At 36.3% G+C, this 22,605-nt stretch overlaps 1 protein-coding gene across 1 annotated transcript in view; it reads left to right on the top strand.

Annotated features, from left to right (window-relative positions):
- Positions 1–21,617, top strand: part of C5 (complement C5) — a 115,966-nt gene extending 94,349 nt beyond the window's left edge. The window contains exons 34-41 of the mRNA XM_056812030.1: positions 3,181–3,283; positions 10,106–10,180; positions 10,300–10,405; positions 12,624–12,707; positions 13,255–13,344; positions 15,746–15,829; positions 17,152–17,290; positions 20,790–21,617. Of these exons, the coding sequence (XP_056668008.1) occupies positions 3,181–3,283; positions 10,106–10,180; positions 10,300–10,405; positions 12,624–12,707; positions 13,255–13,344; positions 15,746–15,829; positions 17,152–17,290; positions 20,790–20,919 (811 nt within the window). The 3' untranslated portion in view covers positions 20,920–21,617. The remainder of the gene's footprint in view (positions 1–3,180; positions 3,284–10,105; positions 10,181–10,299; positions 10,406–12,623; positions 12,708–13,254; positions 13,345–15,745; positions 15,830–17,151; positions 17,291–20,789) is intronic.
- Positions 21,618–22,605: the final 988 nt, after the last annotated feature.

Here is a 22,605-nt window from a genome sequence, read left to right as displayed (position 1 = left end):
GAAGTTGGGTGCTCTACAGGTGTGCCTTTAAGTTGCTAATTGGGGGCTAAATCTCATTAGTCAGAGAATTTACTGTCTCAAAATCAAATTCTTATCTTAGAGAGCACATCCCAAACTGTCAGTAGAAGACATGGTGTGATTTTGAAGGTCAACAGCCTTGCTCTTCAACTCTGATGCTAGGCATCAGATTCCTGGCCTGGGAACCAGGAAAACTGGATCTACTCCCAGTTTTGCAGCCAAGTAAATTGTGTGGTATCTGAGAAAAGTCATTTTGCTTCAGTTTTTTCATCTGTGAAACTAATTGTAATAAATGAATTCTAAGATTCCCTCCCTCCCTAATGGATCTATATTTTACCATCTCACATTTGGAATCTCTTCCAAATCTCCCATTCTGTTTTCCATGCTCTAATATCCTATCCCAGTGATGGTGAATCTATAGCACACATGCCAAAGATGACACATAGAGTACTTTCTGTGGGCATATGCACCCCCCCCCCCAGAGCTTGTTACTAGAAAAATAGAGGGACTTGAGCAGAACTGCTCCCCTCCTCCTCTCCACCATGCCTGATGATACTTTTTCACATCATCTACCCCTCTTCCCAACAGCCCAATGGAAGGGCTTCCTCCCTCCCCAGTGTGGAATAAGGGGGTTGGAGGTGAGGCATTCCCAGCACTCACTGAGGGGAGGGGGGTAGAGAATGACACTCAGTCTCTAAAAGATTTGCTATCACTGTCCTATCTTCTAAGCCAGTACTGGCAAACCTTTTAGAGACCTCATGCCTTGCCCCACCCATCCCCCTCCAGAAATCTTGTGCTGTGACACTGTGAATCTTAAAACTGCTCAGACTGTACTTTGGAACTTTTGGTTAAGGTTATTCCCTTATTGTAACAAATGAAGGTACTTAATCAGGAATGTATTGAGAACTTTACATTACACCCATACTTAGGCATACCTTCAGGGAAGATAAAATTGTAAACTCCTTACTGAACAATGAAAAGTCCCCAACTCATACTTACAGTGAGGCAAAAGCCCTTAAGTTAAGCCTATTTTTAGATCTAATACAAAAGGGTGCTAAGTACCTATAAAGGTTAAATTAATCACTAAAATGTCAAGCAACTTACAAAGGGCAAGCTTAACAAGAAGTGTGAAGTTTTAGTTTACTCAGGGAAGGCTTAACAAAAGAAGATGTGAATTAAGAATGGACAGTCCTGTGAAAAACGTCTACTGTGATTGGTAGATGTGACAATTTAGGGGAGGTGACATAAGAGAAAGTTCTCTTTAAAAGGAGCTATCTGAACCCAGTTCAGGTGGTTGGAGTTTTTGGGGTTAGTGTGGAGGAGCTGGCTCTCTGAACTTAGGGAGTTGAGTTTGGAAGATGAATTGGAGGGTCTCTCTGAACACTAGAGTTTTGCTTGGAACAACCTTGTGGTGAGTGATTAAAGACTGACTAGTATCTCTTCAGGCTAACTATTTCTTCTTACTCTGTCTCTCTCCCTTCCCTTAATTCCTTCATTTGTATTAATTAAAATCTCCATAAAACCCAGCTGACTTGGGAAATTTTCCCGTGGCGACCATTTATTTTTTATTTAATTCAAGACACTAAAATTATCTTTACAGTTTTAGCAATTCACAGTCTTGAAACCATATTTTTGTGGTCACAGATACCCCCCCCCCCTTTAACCCAGACAGGGGAGAGGGGAAGTGCTCCCATTGGCTGCTGGGCAGAGGGGCAGGGGAAGTGAGGAATGTCCTCAGACTCATGGAGATGGGGAGGGGAGCAGCTTGGCACAAGTCCCTCTGTCTTTCTAGTAATGAACTCTATCAGGTAATGGTGTATGTGTCCACAGAGAAGGCTCTGGATACCATCTGTGGCACACATGCTATAGTTTCGCCACCATGGCTCTAAGCCTTCAAGTCAGAGACAGTAGCTCCCAACCTGTGAACCACAAATCCCTGGTGGCCTGCAGAATTATAAGAGATTTGTCTCAGGAAATGACTATAGTAAATAAGCAAATATAACTTCTATAGATTGTCTAAATGTCTCATATTCTGTAAACTGAAAGTCTCATAAAACTTTTAAATGTATATTGATATGACTAATAAACTATAAATTAATTCAAAATATTTCTGAATTAATATTACATTGAAGTTATCATGTATTATTCTGACTCATAGATTTAACAGAGGAAAAGAGCCTTAGATGTTCAACCTCCTCATTTCACATTTGAGGAAAATGAAGCCTAAAGATTTGTCCAAGATCAAACAGGTAGTAGATAGAAAAACCAGGATTTGAATGCAGGTCCCTGACTCCACATTCAGCTTTCTTTCCACTCCACCACATTGCCTCTGAACTCAACAGATGACAATAGTTAAACTACTAGCTTGTGGGGATCCACAAATTTAGTTTTGACATTAAAAAGGGACCTCGTGCCTCATAAGATCAGTAATCATTGTTCTAATGTTCTTCCCAACTATTAACATCCGATGTTCCTATTGCCACTTCTATCTTTAACATTCCATTTTAAAGTACCTTTCTGCTCTTTTACTATTCTATATTCTGATAACAATGAATCAAAATGAATTATTTGTCATAACTACTAGACCTAAAGAAAACATTTCCTATATAATACCAGTTTAATTTATGCAGTGCTTTTAAATTGTCAAAGCATTTCACATGCATCATAACATTTGGTTCTCATAGCAGTCCTCTGAAGTAGACCATACATGAACTATTATTTCTATTTTACAGATGAGGAAACTGAGGCACAGTGAAGTGAAATTACTTTCCCAGGTTCACAGAATTATAAGCCAAACCCAGGTCTTTTGACTACCAATCCAATCCAACTTTGCCATTTCTGCTGATAGTTTATGAAAAGAATGAAGGGAGCAGTTAGGCAGCTCAGTGGATAGAGAGTATCAGGTCTAGAGACAAAAGATCCTGGGTTCAAATCTGGCCTCAGACACTTCCTAGCTGTGTGATCCTGGACAAGTCACTTAACCCCAATTGCCTAGCTCTTACCAATTCTTACCAAGATACTTGATATTAATTCTAATACAGAAGGTAATGGTTAAAAAAAGAATAAATATGGGATTAAATATTCACAGACAAAAGAAGAGAAAGAAAATCTTTAATTGAGGTATCTTATCTACTAAAATATTTACTTTCGTTTCCAATTTAGCTACAAGCACAATGAAACAGAATCATCATCTGAGTCTTCTCATGCTGTGATGGACATAGCTTTGTCTACTGGAATTGGTGCAAATACAGAAGACTTATCTGCTGTAAATACAAAGATTTCAGTCAAATATTTTTATGGGCCCTACCCTTTATAATGTATTGGATCTAATCTTTTAAATTGTTTTCATTTTTAAAATTTGAATTATTTTATTTTTTATTCTCTCCCCTCCCCATTGAGAAAACAAGAAACGTAAAACCCATTACAATTATGTACTTTTACAAACAAACCTCTACATTAGCTATGTCTCAAAAATAAATATAGAGAAAAAAAGAGCATATACTTCAAATTGCACTATTAGTGTTCTTTATCAGGAGATGAATAGCAAGTTTCATGCCGAGACCTTTGGAATTGAGATTTGGTTTATGAGTTAGATTAGAGTTACTAAGTCTTTCATAAATTGATTGTCTTTACAATGTTTCTATTTTATAAATTATTCTGGTTCTGCTCTTCATTTTGTAGCAGTTCATGCAAGTCTTCTAAGGTTTTTCAGAAACCATCCCCTTCATATTTGTTATATCAAACACAACAGTATTCCTCATGATTCATATGCCATTATTTGTTCAGCTATTCCGTTTTATGGGCATCTCATTTTCCAGGTCTTTTCACAACAACAACAAAAAAGAGCTGCTCTAAATATTTTTGTACAAATGTATTATTTTCCTCTTTCTTTTTATTTCATCAGCCTAGTAGCAGTTTTCCTGGGTCAAAGGATATGTACAGTTGAACAGCCTTTTGTGGCATAGGTCCAAATTGCTTTATATAATAATTAGACAAAAGTCATAGCTCTAGTAACAATGAGGTAGTATATCTGTTTTTCTAAATCCCTTTCAGTATTTGTCATTTTCTCATTTTGTCATCTTAGCCAATCTGATGGGGGTAAGGGAGTACCTCAGAGCTGCTTTAATTTGTATTTCTTTAATAATTAGTGACAGAGTATTTTTCATGTGGCTGTAGTTAGCTTATATTTCTTCCTCTGAAAACTGCCTATTTATATCCTTTGGTTACCAATTGAATAGTTCTCTTTCCTAAACACTTTAGAAATGAAACTTTTATGACAAAAACTTGCTATACACAGTTTTTCCCAATTCCCTTTCTTCTAATTTTAGCTGCATTTCTTTTGTTTGTGCAAAAACTTTAATTTTATATAATCAAAATTATCCATTTTACCTTGTATGACTCTTACAATCTCTTGTTTATTCATAGATCTGATGGGTAATTTCATGCTCTACTAATTTGCTTGTAACACCTTTTATGTCTAAATCATGTACCTATTTTGAGCTTATTTTAGTATATGGTATAAGGTGTTGATCTATGCCTACTTTCTGTCAGATTACTATTTGGTTTTTCTAACAAATTTTGTTAATTAGTGAGTTGACTAGCCATTTCAATAGTTAGGATCTTTGGGCTTATCAAATACTCTGTTGCTATGCTCATTTCCTTGTGGGTGAGTGTGTGTGGGTGTGCATGTGGGTTTTTAACATAATCTGTTCCATTAATCAACTCCTCTATTTCTTATCCAGTACAAAATTATTTTGAGGATTATGCCTTTGTAGTATACTTTAAGATCTGGGACTGCTGGAGTTTCTCATTTTAAAAATCAATTTCCTCAATATTCTTGACTTTTTGTTCCTCCAGATGAATATTTTTATGATTCCCTACCCACCAACTCTATAGAGTAATTCTCTAGTAGTTTGGAATGGCATTGAAATATTAATTAATTTATGTAGTATTGTCATTTTTATTACATTATCTCAGTCTATCCATAAGTGATTCATATTTCCTCTAATTACTTAGATCTGTTTTTATTTGTTTGAAGAGTGCTCTGTATTTGTGTTCATGTATGTCTTAGCAGGAAGATTCCCAAGTCTTTTATATTATCTGTAGTTGTTTTAAATGAAATTTCTCTTTTATCTCTTTCTACTAGATTTTGACAGTAACACAGAGAAATTATGAACATTTAAATGTGTGGGTTTATTATAAATCCCTAACTTTGCTTAGGTTAATTGTTTCAATAAGCTATTGAACTGACTCTCTAGGGTTCTCTAAGTAAACCATTATATGCAAAAGGGGATAATTTTTTTGTCTATTATTATAACTAGCATTTCTAAAACAATACTGAATAGTAATGGTGATATGGGCATTCTTGTTTGTCTTGTGATCTTACTGAAAAAAGCTTCTAGTTTATCCCCATTGTAGATAACCTGTGCTCTTGGTTTTTAGGTAGATATCACTTATCATTTAAGGAAATCTTTCTTTGTTCCCATATTTTCTAGTGTGTGTGTGTGTGTGTTTTTAAGTGGGAATGGTTATTGTATTTTGTCAGAAAAGTTTATTTAAATCTTCAAAATAATATGATTTTTGTGGGCTTAATTATTGAAACTGTCAATTATGTTTATAGTTTTCCTATTATTGAACATCATAATTACTGGTATAAATTCAGTTTGGTCATAGTATATATGATCTTTGTGATATTTTACTTCATTCTCCTTGCTAATGTTTTATTTTAAATTTTTGCATCAAGATTTGATAAAAAAAATTGGTCTATATTTTCTGTCTGATTTTCTCTGGTTTAGATAGTAAGACTGTGTTTGCATCATAGAAAGAATTTACCTCTTTTTTTCAAACAGTTTGTGTAGTTTTGAAATTAATTGCTTTTTAAATGTTTGGTAGAATTTACTTAAAATCTATCAATGAAGGTTTTTTTTCTCCTAGGGCATTCACTTATGGATTGTTCAATTTTTTTTTCTAAGATAGGATTATTAGACATTCTGTTTCCTATTTTGTTTAAGTTATTTAGATCTGAGAGGGGTAAGTTAAAATCCCCTACTATTTTTTACTGCCTGTTTCTTCTTACAAGTTTTCCTTTAAAAATTTAGATGATATACCATTTGCTGCATATGTTCACTATTCATATGGTGCTATATTTTAGCAAAATGTAGTTTCTCTGTTTAGTTCTTTTGATTAGGTCTATTTTTGCTTTGTCTGAGATCACAATTTTAACTCCTGAATATTTTACTTCAGCTGAAGCATAATAATTCTGCTATAGTCCCTTATTTTAATTCTCTGAATGTCTCTTTGTTTCAAGGATGTTTCTTGTAAACACTATATTGTTAAATTCTGGTTTCTAATGCAGTCTATCTTTTTTTTATGGATGTGTTCATCCCATTTACATTCACAGTTATGATTGCTAACTGTGTATTTCTCTTTCTATCCTTCTTTCCCCCCCTCTACACCCTCTTTAAGAATTTGTCTTTTGACTAATGCTTACCCTGATTTACCCTTTCTCTTATTCCCCGATCTTCCCTTACCTTCTTTCCTTCCTATTTTCATTTTAGGTAAGATCTGTTGCTGTACCTGTCTGCTTGTATATATATTCTTCCCCCTTTTAACTAGTTCAGAAGAGAATGATGTTCAAGAGTAATCCACTACATCTCACTGACCCTCCTTTTTTATATAAACTTCTCTTTGCTCACCCCATGTATGTGACAAAATTTCTTGCATTTTCTTCTTTCTTCAACTTGCTTCCTGTACATTCCTTTTATCCAACCATTCCATTACCTTCTGTCTTAGAATCAATACTAATTAGTTCTAAGGTAGAAGAGTAGTAAAAGCAAGCTATTGCAATTATGTGACTTACTAAGTCAACCAGGAAATGTCTGAGGTCACATTGGAACCCAGGTCCTCCAGCCTCCAGGTCTGACTCTTTATTTCCTGAGACACCTAGTTTCCCCTATTTCATTCATTTTTTTTAGATTATCTAAACTACAACAGAATCACACCAAGGCCTCTGTCTAATTAGATACCATCTATGACCCTTTGTTGATTATAAAATTCTGGAGTTATTTATGCGTTCCCTTCCCTCATACAAAGGTAAAAAGATTAATCTTATTTAGTCCTTTTGGATTCTTCATTCATGTTTATCTTCTCTTGACTTTTTATGCTATGTATTTATTTTTATTCCCATGTATTTATATCAAATTTCTATTCAGCTCAGATTTTTTTTAATAAGGAATGCTTGGAGGTCCTCTATTTCATTAAAGATACATTTCTCCCCTTGTAGTATTATTAGTTTTGCTGGATGGGCTATGCTTTAGTTGTAAGCCTAATTCCTTTGTCTTCTAAAATATTACATTTTAAGTTCTCTGCTACTTTATGGAAGCGGTCGCTAAATCTTGTATGATCTTGATGATGGCTCTGTGCTTCATGAATTTGTATTTTCTGACTGTTTATGATAATTTGCCTTTGACCTGAGACCTCTACATTTTGGCTATAATACTTCTGAGTTTTCATTTTGAGATTTCTTTCAGAAGGTATATTCTTTCATTTTCTACCTTGTCCTCTAGTTCTAAGATACCTGAACAGTTTTCTTTTATGATTTCCTGAAATGTGATGTCTAGCTCTTTCTTTTGTCCATGGTTTTCAGCAAATCTAATTATCTTTTAAATTACGTCTCTTCAATCTGTTTTCTGGAAAGTTGTTTTTCCTAGGATATGTTTCACATATTTTTCCTATTTCCTCAGTCTTTTGACTGTATTTTATTATTTATTTTTTAAAATTTATTTGTTTGTTACATTAAAATACCCAGTTCATTCTCCCCCCCCCCCAATTAGAGAAGGCATAATTTAACAAAAAATATGTATATAAAAAACTATGTCTGACATTTCTCTTTATCAGTACTTTCTCTGGAAGTACACATACACAAGTCATTCATCAAATAATATTTCTATTGTTGTATATAATGTTCTCTTGGTTCTGCTCATTTCATTCTTCCTAATTTCATGTAGGTCTTTCCAAAATTAATCTTTTTATCATTATTTTTGGCATAGTAGTAGTCCATCACAACCATGCACTACAATTTGTTTAACTATTCCCTAATTGATTGGCATGCCTTCAATTTCCAATTCTTTACTACCACAAAGAGTGATTATAAATACTTTAGAACATATAGGTTCTTTTCCTTTTCCCTTGATCACCAAAGGAAATAAACCTAATAGTGGTATTGCTGGGTCAAAAGGTATACATAGTTTTATAACTCTTTGAGCATAATTCCAGATTGCTCTTCAAAATGGCTAGATCAGTTTACAGTTTCACCAACTGTATTGGTGTCCCCATTTTTCTATATCCCCTCCAACATTTGTCATTTTTCTCTTTTATCATTTTATTATTTCTTCATACCTTGTGGAGTCATTACCTTCCATTTGGCCAATTCTGATTTTCAAGGAGTTATTTTCTTCAGTAAGATTATATACCTGTTTTTCTAAGCTATCAATTCTCTTTTCATATCTTTCTTCTCTAGTTCTTGCCTCATTCACATTCTTTCCTCTGCTTATTTCATTTTGTTTTAAAAATCATTTTAACGCCTTGTTTTAGTCTTGCTTTAAATATTTTAGGAATTCTTAATGGATTTGTGTCTATGTTACATTTAGTCTTTGAAGTAGATCTTGTAGAGTTTTTTCAAGTAATTCTTTTTTTTCTGTGTTTGTGTCTTAAGCTTCCCTGTTTATTGCCCACCTGGTTTGAGACAAGTTCCTGACCCAGATTTGAGTCTTTTGGCTTTCCTATGGTTGGAAATTTCAGCAGACTGTTGCTTGACTCATTATTGGCCTGCTGAGAGACTGCAGGTTCAAAGCAAATTAACTGCTGGCTCACCTTTGGTCTGGGGCTCTGTTCTCTACTCCAGGGATCAGAGCCACACAGCTACTATTTGCTTCTCAAAACTTGTCCTGTGTTCAAAATGTAGCCAAGGCCAATTCTCCCAAGCGCTCCTCTGCACCTTAGATCTGTAATCCAACACTGGATGGTAGGCAATAGAGCTGCCAGATAGCATCTGTTCTTTAATTGAGTGCTGGCTTAGGGATCCCCAGGCATCTCTTCCTTGTGTCCTATCTCAACTCACTCTCAGGCCATTGCCACTGGAATGCTCTATACCAGTTGGGGTCAGATCTCTTTCCCAGGATTCACAGACCTCTCTATCCATCTTCCTAAGCCTCCTTGGGCTGGAAAAAATGACTCACTGTGACTTCTTGGCTTTCTTAATCATAATTCAGTCTGATACATTCTTTAAATCTTTACCGAGGAGGTGTAGAGGGAGAGCTAGATTCTAATATTGCCTCTTACTCCAACATCTTGGCTCTACCTTTTAAATTATTTTTAAAGATACTGTTTCCTAGAATTTCAGGCCTTGGGTGTAGCCCCATCTAAAATTACCCTGACCAACATTATTTCACAATAATTGTTAATATATTGTAATCAAAACCTCACTACAAAGTTGTAATACCCCCTCAATGATGTCATTTGGCCAATAACACTTTTATAAAATTGTTCCCGTGAAAGAAGGTTGTGTTACAAAATTGTTTCACCTTGCTTTCCTGGAACCAATTAAAGATGATAGAGAGTTCTGATACATAAAGCTGGATGAAATTTGCTATCCAGGGCAGAATTCCCTCTGTTTCTGTGGCTAATCTGCATGCCTAGTATGTAAAGATCTGTTGAAGGATTGCAAGTATAAATGTAATGGAACATTTTAAAAAACCATAAGGAAAAGATGCATAGCTCTCCATCTCCTTTAAAAGTTAGATCCCAAAATGCTTTAAGGTTTATGAGTACTTTATAAATATTGCCTCATTTTTTCTTCACAGCAAGGAGGCAAATCATATTACTATCCTCATTTAAGTGACTTGCCTGGGCTACACTGCTAATTACTAATCTAAGGCAGGAATTTGAATTCAGGCCTATGTTTTCCTGACATCAAATTCAGAATTCTATCTATTGCATTACCTTGTGGCTCTATAATTACTGTACCATATTTGTATAAAGAAGTAAAAGCAATATAAAATTAAATTTGTTATTTTCCTTCTTCTCTTAGCTCACCAATGGGGTTGATCAACTATTAACAAGTTATGAAATCAAAGATGGGCATGTAATTTTGCAACTGAATTCAGTAAGTCCTTCATTTCATAATTTTTACTACTGTGATTCAAATATATTTAGCCAGAAATTTTTTTTGATGAATTTAAATTTTCTATGTGATTTCCTTAAATCTTGAAACTTCTTAAACAGATTCCTTCTGATAAGTTCCTTTGTGTTCGATTCCGGATCTTTGAGCTTTTTGAGGTTGGATTCCGTAGTCCTGCTACATTCTCAGTATATGAATACCACAGACCAGGTACCTGCCTATACTCAAAGTTTACAATTTCCTCAATGGCACATTTTGTAATCTAAGAACATAGAAAGTATGAGCTAAGATTCAAAACATAGAATGTGAAAACTAGAAGGGATTCTCAAAACCCACCTTCCTCCTATGCAACAGGGAAATTCCCTGAGAGGGAACATGACTTGTCCAAGGTCTCCTAATGAGCAAGTAAGATACTAACCTTTGTCTCCTGGCTTTTCTGAATCCCTTGTTCTGTCCACTATATGATATTGATTCTCTTCAAATTAGCCTCAGTAAAAATGTGAAGCTGATAATATTTGTTTTGGGTACTTACCCCTACTCAGAGACCCCTTCTCCACATTATTTCCCTTTTTTTCTGCTGTGGAATTCTCCCACTACTGGGTCCCACATAGGTCTTCTCCCTTCAAGCTGTGTGCTAGACTTGGTAACTGCTTTTCTACACTTTTCATCAATCCAAACTAATTTGCCCTCTGTCCCATTCTCTTACTTTGGAAATTGATACAATAAGTTAAGCCCCTGCTAATGTGTAAATAGTTAATAAAGATAGAATAGCTTACTTTCCTGGGAAGGCATTTGTATTTTTGTAGGAAAGCCCTAGAACAGAAAACATAAAGGAATGAATTTTTCATAGTTCAACTGTAGGCACTGAGCCAACTTGATGGGGAGATATTTCATGGCAAGAGAAACTTTCTTAAAATCCTTAAGAACTACCTAGTTTTTCCCTCAAATTACTCCACCTTTCCCCCCATATACACTTGTCATTACAGTCCAACTCACTTCTCAGTGACTAGCATTCTTTACCATAGAAATGGACAAGCAATGAAAAAGGCCTATCCATATATCCATTCTAGGGCTTTTTCACCTTGATGGGCTGGGAAATAGCCATGGTCTAATAGTAAAATATGAAGAACTTTGCTTCCTTTTGCCCCATGGAAAAATACATTTCCTAGCCCATTCCATTTGCTTCCAACTAATAACACTACTACTCCAACTTCCAACTACTTCCAACTAATAACATTGTCATCCAATATTGCCCAATGTCTTTACCATTTACCAACCGTTACCATGTTGGGATATTTGGGGATTGTCTTCCTTTTAATGATGTAGATCTGACCCACTATGTTTAATATGACTCCTAACCTCATTCTCATCCTTATAGTACTCCCTCAATTATATATTACAACCCTAAATAACAATCTGCTTGGACACTCAATGCCCCTTATCCCTTCTAGTCTCAAGACATTGTTGAAGGTTTGTTTATAAGATGGTAAAAAGATATTAGAATCCTTAAGAGTTAAATGAACAATAGAATGTTTTAATTCTAAACTTCCTAATCTAAGAAAGTCTCATCCCCAAATACTGTTCTACTCCTCTTCCAACCTTCATGCCATAAACCTCTTTTCTCCTGAGATATGCCCCTCATTTCCTGCCTTGAGAGAACCAATGGTATTAACATCTTTACATCTATTCCATCCATAATGGTGATAACAAATGTTCACATTTCCATGGTGTTTTAAGATTCACAAAACACTTTATTCACAACAACCCATTAAGAAAACACCAGTATTTGTATCTCCGTTTTGCAGATGAAAATTTTGATTTTAAAAGAGGTTGAAGACTTGTCCAGGATCATATAACTAGTGCTGTAACCATAATTCAAACCAAAGTCTCTCTTACCTCCAAATCTAAGACTCTTTTCTATACATCATGCTACTAGCAAGGTCTCAGTTTGTAGGTCCCAAAGTATAAATGGAAAATGCCTGTCATCTATGTTTGCATAACTTCCTAAGGATTGCTGGAGCCAGCTTGCAATGGTTAACAAGATCCAACTATTAAATTTTCATTGTGAGCATTTATACTTTTGAAATCAGCAAATGCTATAAATCAGTATTTGATTTATTATTTTGCTGATTATTTAGACTTAAGAAAGTGATGGATAAAATGTTAATAACACAAGTTTAATTTAAAAGTACATGATGTATAATTTTTTGAGAGCTGGTTTTTCAGCCTTTTCTAGCACACCACTAAGGAAAACCATGTCATGATAGGAACTTCTACTTTTTCCTGGGCCCCAAATTATAAAAACCCTCCCTGTGCCCCTACCCTTCCCTCTATGATTTGTTAAAAGTAAGAAACTCAGAGATAGGCAACTACATTAAACACTTGAAATCCTTTTCTTATTATCCTTCCAATTTGTTCTTTGCTTCAGATAAACAGTGTACCATATTTTATAGCCCTCTCCAGAGCAAACTGGAAAAAGTATGTGATGGATCAACCTGCAGGTGTGTGGAAGGTAAATTCTACTTTAAATGGAATCAATACTGAATATTAGTTCTAAGTCAAAAGGTAAGGATTTAAAAAAAAAAAGAGGATAGAGTCATATTGGGGAGGGTCTTCAATTCCAGAGTGAACATGTGGTCTCCAGTGCAATAGAGCTATAGGTAAAGGGTAGGGAATGGGGGAGGGAAGAACGTTATCTATAATAACATTTTTTTCCTTCGTACTCCCATCGAGAGTTAGTTATACATGAAACTCCAGAGAATAAACAGGGCCCTCAAGCCCTAATCTAATCTAACAAACACTTTTAAGTGCCTACTATGTGCAAGGCACTGGGCCAGGACTGTGGGTTGGCCAGTTCTGCTAATGATATAGCGACTTACTTCTTCAGAACTATTTTACTGTAATGGGGTGGGAGCTCAGGACATGAGCAATTCCAAAATTATAATGGCTTGAACAGGAGCCTATGGGAAACCCTGCTCTCTTGCAATGATGTCATTGCCTCATACTGACTATATATTTCTTGAAAAACAACAACTACCACCAAAAAACCACACCAACAGCGGATTGTGGGCAAATGAAGGAAAAGTTAGACTTGATGATCTCTGCTGATGCCAGAAAGGAGGCTGCCTGCCAACAAGACATTGCATATGGTAAGTCTGAACAATAACTCATATTTCTATAGCACTTCACTTATATTATCTCATTTTCTTTTCATAATTGTTCTAGTAAGAAGATAGTGCATGTATTATCGTACTCACAATGTGATTCTGTCATGCCTTCCTTATGACAACCCTATGAGTTGGGCAATGAAAATGTAATTTGGCCCCATTTTTCAGATGAGGAAACTGAAAACTCAAAGTGATGACATGGCTTCTCTAAAGTCCTAAAGCAGGGCAGCTAGAAGGCTAAATAGACAGAGTTCCAAATCTGGAACTGAGGGGATCTGGGCTCAAATCTGGATTTAGATACTTCCTAGCTGTGTGGCCCTGGGCAAATCACTTAACCTAACCCTTACCCTTCTGTCTTATAACTGTTACTAAGTAAAAAAGTAAGGATCTTAAAAAAAATAATAATAAAACAAAATAATTTACCAAAGGTAAATAAGATCCAGGATTTAAACTCAAGAATTCAACTGAAATCCCACTGCACTTTATGTCATTTTACTCAGTCTACCTACTGTCCTGTGAAAATGAAGCTCAAGAATACAAAATTTAGAAGGACATTTAAAAGGATCAAAATTACGTAGATATTCTATGGCTGCAATATCCTATGTGTTCTTTTTTGAAGGAACAATTCCCAATTGTGTGTCCTTCAGTGCAGAAATATGATTTTCATTAGCAGTAATAAGACTGACATGCATGCACAACTGAGATGCTTTACCCAATGAATTCCTTTGGATTACAAAGATGAAAATATATTCCAAGAGAGCTTTTCAGAAACCACAGAGAAATAATGTGTGGGGAATGTGTGCTACCCACTGATTCAGAAGGGGCAAAGGCAATTTGGGAATTTCAATTAAAAAAACTTCAAACATAAAAAGCAAAAAAAAAAAAGTAAGTAAATCTCATACACATTTATAAAGAGAACTGCTCAGTTTCATTTCTCTTTTGCCCCAAAGGTCTGGTGTATTTTAATGTACATTTTAATGGAAGAATGGCATTCAGACTGGATTTTTATACAGATGTACAACATGGGTGGTTTATAGTTGTTTTGGTTTATTTTTTTTTTTGTCTCAAAAGGAAAGGTAATGTCCTAGAATGTGAGAGCATAAAGGTTCTTTAGAACATAAAATGTTGGGCCACATAATGTTAGAGTTTAAAGGCCTTTGGTGCTCCTCTAATCCAAACAGTGAAGAAGAGTCTTGGTGAAGGGAAGTGTCATGCTCAAAGACACACAAGCAGTTAGTAGCAGAACTACAGCTAGAACCCACCTTCAGCATTCTCCTTTGACATTGTACTGCTTCAGACATTGATTGTACTTAGCAAAGATTTTTTGCAAACTTTTAAATAAATGAAACTTGGGGGGGAAATACTGTTTGTGTCAATTATTCTTCTCAATCTCTTTTAGCAACAGATGGTCTCTTAAATATTAGCTATGTAGTTTAGACCAAGAGAAAGAAAATCCACTGAGGATTTATTTAATTTTTCTAGGGAAAACAGACTCAACAGAATTAAATTGCTCCCTTCCCCCTCTCTAACAATAGAAGCATTTCCTAGTCCCCAATCTCTAAATCCTAGTCCTTCCTATGCTCTCCATAAAGAGTAATGGTCTAAAATCCAGAATATCCATAGATTTTTTTTACATATAAAGGTATAAAATCAAGAGGTACCTCAGATCACAGAATGGTAGAGCTAGAAGGCACCATCTAGTGTAAAAGAGGAGGAATCTGAGGCCCTCCCACCTGCTCTAAGCAGTGGGTTTGTATTTCTTTCACTTTTATCAGTTTTACTTTATTTTTTTCTCAACTATATGTAGACAAAAATGTTTTAACATTGTTTTTTAAAAAATGGGTTCTGAATTCTCTCTCTCCCTTTTCCCCTCCTTGAGAAGGAAAGCAATTTGATATAGATTATTCATGTGCAGTTACTGCATGCCCTTTAGATAAGGTCTTACTGACACCACAATATTGGATGTGTTTTTATTTTGTCTTTAGATTTCTGATCCTAGAAAATTTTGGTAGAAAAACTCTTAGGGGTTCACCATATTGGTGCTAAACTTAGTATAGATACCTGATCAGATTTCCCATATTGTAGCTCAAAACTCCTGAACTCAAGCAATTCACCAGCTTCAGTTTCCCCATTAGCAGGATTTGCAATTCTTTGCCACAATGTGTGACTAAGTGGTTATTTTAGGGGCATGAGAAATACCTCCGTGGTCCTTAAAGTAAATCAATTTAAGTCTCTAGGAACAAAGTTAACAGTTTTGTAATTATTGTAACTTATAGGTAATGAAGATATGTCTGGATTTCAAAAGAAGCTTATTAAACTTGTATAGAGATATAGTGTTACTGTATCAGAGGAAGGACTCAACTCTGTTTTCTTTTTTTTTTAGCTTATAAAGTCAAGATTTTATCCATCACTGAAGAAAATAGTTTTGTTAAATACACTGCGACTCTTGTGGATATCTTCAAGACTGGTGAGAATTCATTCACGTAGTAAATGTCTGCTGAATACTTTCTACAATTCTGTGTCACAGCCAGGGGCTGACAACTGGAGCTTTTCCTAAAACTTACAGGGTGTTGACCCTTGAACCCATTTCATAGGTAGATACTATTGAATTTAGCATTGAGTCAAGGATTAGATAAAAATGCAAGCTACCAGATGATGAGCTTTCCCTCTGGCTCCCATCCTTCACCCTGCTCTGTTCTATCTTCTCAGCAGCAACTTTCCCAGCAGGAGACAACTATCCTCACTGCTATGGTGGTGGTGGCATATCCAGGTGCATTTTGAGATGTTTGCTTCACATGCCAGAGCCCCTAGTTACCATTCTACTTGGCTTAGGGCACTGGTCGACTTGTAACGACGAATAAGAAAGTAAATAGGATCATAGATTTTAAACTAAATGGAAACTTCCAGATGAGTTGATCCAAATCCTCTCCACTACCTCCATTTTATGGATGAGAATCTTGAGGCCTATAAAGGGAAAGCAACTGGACCAAAATCACACAGGTGGTAAATGCAGAGCTGATGTTTAAATTTTGGCTCTAGTACCCTTTCTACTATATCATGTGGACTCCTTGCCCTCAAGGAACTTGTAGATGTCAGCCTCACAGGAGAAATAGAGTACTATGTTAGTGCAGAAGGAGACAACACTTCTGGCTCTGAAAAATCAAGGATTATGAAGGAGGTGGAACTTGAGTTGGGTCCTGATGAGCCAACTCAAAGGTTTCCAGAGGGCTTATAGCTTTAGAAATACCTTAGAGATTACCTAGCTCAATTCCTTCATTTCACAGATAAGAAAACTGAGACTGAGAGGGGTTTTAGGGGCAGTTAGGTGGTGAAATGAATAGAGTGCTAGACCTGGAGCTAAAGACTCCTGAGTTCAAATCCTGCCTCACTTATTAGCTGTTTAACCCTAGGAAAGTCACAACCTTTCTGAGCTTTTGTTTCCTCATATAAAAAATGGGCACAAAAATAGCACCTAACTTCTATGGTTATTCTGAGGATCAAATGAAATATCATGTATAAATTACTTTATAAATTATAAAGTACCATATTCATTTTAGCTATTATTATTATAGTTGATATCATCATCATCAAATGACTTGACCCAGGTCACACAGGTAAGAAGTAGCAAGGGCGAGATTTAAGTCTGGCACTTTCAAGTTGCCTACCTCAACTAGGATGTACTGTGGAGAGCATGGTAGAGCAGGGGACAGGGACCAGGGGAGGGAAGAGGAGTGGTCCCCTTGCAACATCAGGACATCAGGACATTCACTTTACTTCTTTGTATTCCAGGGAAAGCTCTTGCTCAGAAAAATGCTGAAGTCATATTCATTAAGAAGAGAACATGTGTGAATATTGACATTAAAAAAGAGAGTCAGTATTTGATCATGGGAAAGGAAGCACTTGAGATAAAAGACAATTTCAGTTTCAAGTAAGTCTCTAGTACCTGAGAAGGTAACCTTGCTTACAAATCATATGTGTGCTGGAAGAAGGTTCATTGCCATTCTGACCTGCATGAAATCCCTGCAATCTTAGTGTTAATTGCTTTAATGTAGTCAGTTCTGATGTAATTATAATCTACCTTTCTTAGTGTTAGTAACAGAGGAATTGCCATTAATGGCAAGTTCATTTTTTATACTTTTGGAAAAGAGTGGTAGCAATGCCTCACTTATCCAGGATCCCATGGAAATGAGGACTGGAAAATAAAAGAGTTCTCTAGATGCCTGGAGCCCTTCTAGATCTCTTTATGAGGTGTTACACATTCCCCTTTGCCTTATAAATGGTATGTGTAGAACATAATTAATTTAACTTTGATGACTCAAGGCCTCTACTAAGAATAAGAGTTAATTACACCATGTAACAAAATGAGGGCAGTGGGTGGGAAAGAGGAACAAGTGGAAGTTGTTCATGGAGGTGTGTCAGAGTGATTTTGCCCTATTCTAACTGATTCTCCAATATCCACTGCATTGCTTCTCAATTTTTCTGTTTACTTCTTCTGCTATCAGTATGTTTTCTGATGTTTTTAATCTTACTTTACAAATAACTATAGGGCTAAAGGTCTGACTGACCATGGTTCTATGCCCATCCTGCCAAGGAAAATGCATGAGCTCTAAGACTTTTTCGTATATCTGAATTTCCAGATATGTTCTGCACAGTGGCAGCTTTTGGTAGTTAGATTCTTGCTAAGTGGGCTACGTGAGCATTCATGTGGAAGAATGCTAGACATCAGTGAAAGCATTTGTTAAATAACTACTCAGCATTGAAGATATAAAGACAATAAACAAAACAGCACCTACTCTCAAAGAGCTCACATTCTAGCAGGAGAAACAAGGACATGTAGGAGGACACACAGAATGGGTAAAAATCAGTATGAAACAGTTAAATACAAAGTAATTTGAGAAAGAGGACTCCAGCATTTGATTGTCATCTTGAGAGAAGAGGGGACTTCTTTGAGGCAGGGTTAAAGAGAGGGTGTATTCCAGGCATATAGACCTTCCATTGCAAAGATCCAGAAATAGGAGGTGGAATGTTGTACGTAAGGAACATGAAGGAAGTCAGTTAGACTGGTTCACAGAGTGAAGGAGGACAAAAAATGTCCAAAGACACTGGAAAGAAAGGTTGAAGAAAAGCTGTGAAACTTTAAAAGCTAAACAGAAGAGTATGTTTGGAATCAGGAAAACTCATCTTCATGAGTTTAAATCCAACCTTAGATGCTAGCTATGTGTCTGTAGGCAAGTCACTTAGCCCTGTTTGCCTCAGTTTCTCATCTGTAAAATGAGGTAGAGAAGGAAATGGCAAACAACTCTACTATTTTTGCTAAGAAAACTTCAAAAAGAGCCACAAAGAGTTGGACATAGCTGAATAGGCTAAACAAGTTGATACCACAAGGGAATGGTACAGTCAAATCTGTACTTAAGAAAAATCACATTGGCTTTAGTTTGTGGGATAGATTGATGTGGAGAGAGACTTGAGTATGGAGATCAATTATGATACTATTGTAGCAATAGAAGCATAAAGTGATGAAGACCTGAACCAGCTTTATGAGGAGAGAAGGGATTGGATGGGAGAAACATAGTAGAAGTAGAAACAGCAAGATTTGGCAGCTGATTATGTGGGGTGAAGAAAAGTAAGAAATTGAAAATATCACCAATGGTACAAATTTGAGAAACCAAAAGAACAATAATATCTTAGACAGAAATAAAGGAAGTTTAAAAAAGCAAAGAACTTGGGGGAATCTTTTAGATAACAAATTCAGTCTTGGATATGTTGAGTATGAAACTCAGCATGTTTCTGAAATATCTAGTTTGAAGTATCTGACAGACAACTGATGATTAGAAACTGAAGAATGGGTAAAGAATGGGGCTGGATTTATAGATATAGGTGTTAGTTATTCATGGGAGCTGATGAGGTCTGTAGGGGAAGGAGTAGAGAGTCAGTAGAAAAGAGGGTCTCAGATAGAACCTTGGGGAACACCCACAGAGGGCACAATCTGGATGATAATTCATCAAAGGTACCTGAAAAGGAGTAGTTGGACAGGTATGAGGGGAACCAAGAATGTCACAAAAGCTCAGAGAGGAAATAGTGTACAGAAGGGGGGACCCCAGTGACAAATACAACACAAAGGCTGAGAAGGGCAAGACTTGGGTGGGGGTGGAGGGTGGAAGAAGACCTTTAGATTTGGAAATTACAAGGTCATTGGTAACTTTGAAGAAAGCAGTTTTAGTTAAGTGATGGGATCAGAAAACAAATTGCAAAGTTGACTGAGTGGCAGGAAAAGCAGAAACAGTTAGTATAGGTAGTAGCAGTTATTTGTGAAAGATAGGAGAGATATAGAATGATAGCTTGAGGGGAAACTTGGATCCAATGAGGGGATTTAGTAGTTGTTTGTTTTAAGGATGAGGGAAACTTGAGTATGAAGTCTGGGAGTGAGGAATCAATAGCTAGAGAGCCGTTGAAGATTGGAGCAGTGGACATACTTGAAGTTAAAATTTACTAGAGAAGATGGAAGATAAAATCAAGGACAGATGTGAATGGGTTAACCTAGGTGAGGCAAGGGGTCACCTAACTGTCAGAGACTGGGAGAAAGAGAGAAAGAGAGTAGAAAGTGGTGCCAAGGTGTTCTGAGATAGAGTATGAGAGAAGAATGAGTTCACATCAAATGGTCTCAATTTTCTCGGTAAAAAAGGAGGCCAGGTTTCCAGTTAAGAAAAGAAAAAGGTAGAAATATGGGAGTTCTGAGAAGAAAAGGTTTGGAAAAACTTGGGACAGAAGTGGAATAGGGGATAAATTAGGGAAGAAAAGTGGATTGCCTTGTTGCAGCTGAAGATGGATGTGCCCAACAATCACAGTAGTATGATTTTCTCAGTTCTCTTCAATGGCAGGTGAGAAGGAACAGAAGAGTCACATAGTGGGAGTGATCCATTGCTGAGTTTTACATGGATTAAATGTCAAGAGGACAAGAAGGCAAAGAATTTGAGAATACAGGGAAATGTGGAGTTGAAGTGGATCAAAATTGAAAAGGGGGAAAGTATAGGGGTAATGGCCTAAGTAAGAAAGCATTGCAGGATAGAGGGCATGAAAGCACTAATTAGGGTAGAGAATGGGTTAAGGAGATGGGAGACACAGAGCTAAAATGTTAGGAATTTATGGTCAAATAAGGAAATGTGGGAATTTTTAATTGGGGAAGTATACCAATGCTTGGTAATAGATTAAATGTGTGTACTTATTGATGGAGTAGGTCATGGGACTTAAGGAATTGTTAACCTGGTATTTTATCACAAAAGTTGGTTACTTCTTACCTATATAGTTAGGACACTGTTACCTCAGGTTTTGTTGTTTTCTTTTTCAGTGACACTGAGAGGAATTTAGCTATTTTGATATTCCCTCTTCATGGTCATAGCTGATAAACATGTCTTCATTTCTCTTGGCAGATATGTGTATCCTTTGGATTCCCTGACCTGGATTGAATTTTGGCCTTCAGATGAAACCTGTTCATCATGTAAAGATTTTGTAGCTAGTTTAGAAGAATTTTCTGAAGACATCTTTTTAAATGGTTGTTAAAATGCTCGATTAAATCTAGTTCCATATGAGATCTACATTGATCTCTGTAAGAAAATTAATTCAGGCAGAAGGGAGGACCTGGAATTTGTAGTTGAACTGAAAAGATGCTCTTTATTTTCTCTTTAATTTGTCTAAATCCCAGGGTTGTCATCAAAAGTTTGGGATGGGGGGTGTGGGGGGAGGAAGAGTGAAGAGAGGCTGAGTATCTCTCACACAGTCACTGGTTCCTATATGTAGAAACAAACCCAGGAAGGCTAGAGACCAATACTTCCCATCCAGAATTTAGACCTTTCCTGCTTGGATATGTTACTCTCCAGGCCTCCTTAAAACTGTATAGTTTCTTTTTTTTTTTAAGTCATTTTCCCTGAGCTCTTTAGCATTTAAACCTGGACTAACTTGGAAAGCCCTCTTCACTTCTATTCCGTGGTACTTGCTTTGATAAGATAATGATTTTAAGAGCTGTAACTTTCTACAATAACATGGCCTTGGGGGACAATGTAGAAAAATACACCCAAGTCATTGGAAACCAGAAGCAATGAATTGGAACTCCTCCTAAAATAAACCGCCCAGGAATGCTTCATTGAGCCAAAATAACAGACCCATTGAAATGTAGTATCTTACCCAAACATGCCCACTCCTTAGAGGAAAATACAGGGAAAGAGAAAAGTGATCATTAAAAACTGTTCTTGGCATTTAAACTGTGCTTGAAAAAAATGTGTTATTTTATGCAAGCTCAGCACCATCAGCAGAGAACTTGGCAGAACAAAACAAGAACAAAGGCATTATTTTGGAGAAGGAACAAAGTTGCTAGAAAGCTAAGTACTGGGTATCATTGGTGTTTTGGATGTTCAGTCTAAACAGGTCCAGGTCAGCTCACATATCATCAGGAAACTGAGATAACCTATCCCAAATTAACAAGAATTCATCCCCTTAAGCCTATTCTTAATGTTAAGAATAACCCATGATTTTACAAATGGAAATGAATCGTTTTCTGAAAGCCCCAAGGTCCTTCTACCTCTGGGAGCTACTATGTAGCAGATCCCTCTCTCTGTGTGACCTTGGGTGAAGCACTTTCCCTCTCTGACTTTAGTTTCTCCATCTGTCAAATAAAGGCATCAGATTTGGAGGTCTCATTTTCCATCCAGCTCTCAAATACCATGGATATAAAGAAAGAAGGGAATATAGTGGAAAGAATATCACAACTGGAACCAGAGGACCTGGATTTGAATCCTTACTTTGATGTTTCTTAACTATGACACAGAAAAGGACACTTAATTCCTCTTAAACATAAGTTTCCTCCACTCTAAAAAAGAAATTAGAGAGTGGGAGGGCCTAGACCATTTCTAAGGTTCCTTCCAGCTCCAAATCCTATGAGCTCATGTAATGAGTACTGCCCACCTATAAAACTATGCATAGTCTTTGACCTAGTAATAGCCCTACTTGGTCTGATTCCCAAAGAGATTAGGAAAAAAAGGAAAATGGCCTACTTGTATAAAAATATTTCTAGTAGTTCTTTTTGTGGTGGGAAACTAGGAAATTGAGGGGATGCTCATTAATTGGGAAGACTGAACAAATTGTGGCAAATGATTGTGATGGAGTACTTTTATACTATTAGAAATGATGAGGGGGTGGTTTCAGAAAAAAACATTGCAAGACCTATAGGAACTGATAACAAAGTGAAGGGAG

This window comes from Monodelphis domestica, chromosome 1, assembly GCF_027887165.1.
Source record: "Monodelphis domestica isolate mMonDom1 chromosome 1, mMonDom1.pri, whole genome shotgun sequence".
In the NCBI taxonomy this organism is placed as follows: domain Eukaryota; kingdom Metazoa; phylum Chordata; class Mammalia; order Didelphimorphia; family Didelphidae; genus Monodelphis; species Monodelphis domestica.
Note: the sequence above shows the minus strand (reverse complement) of the source record. Positions and strands in the feature narration are given on the sequence as shown.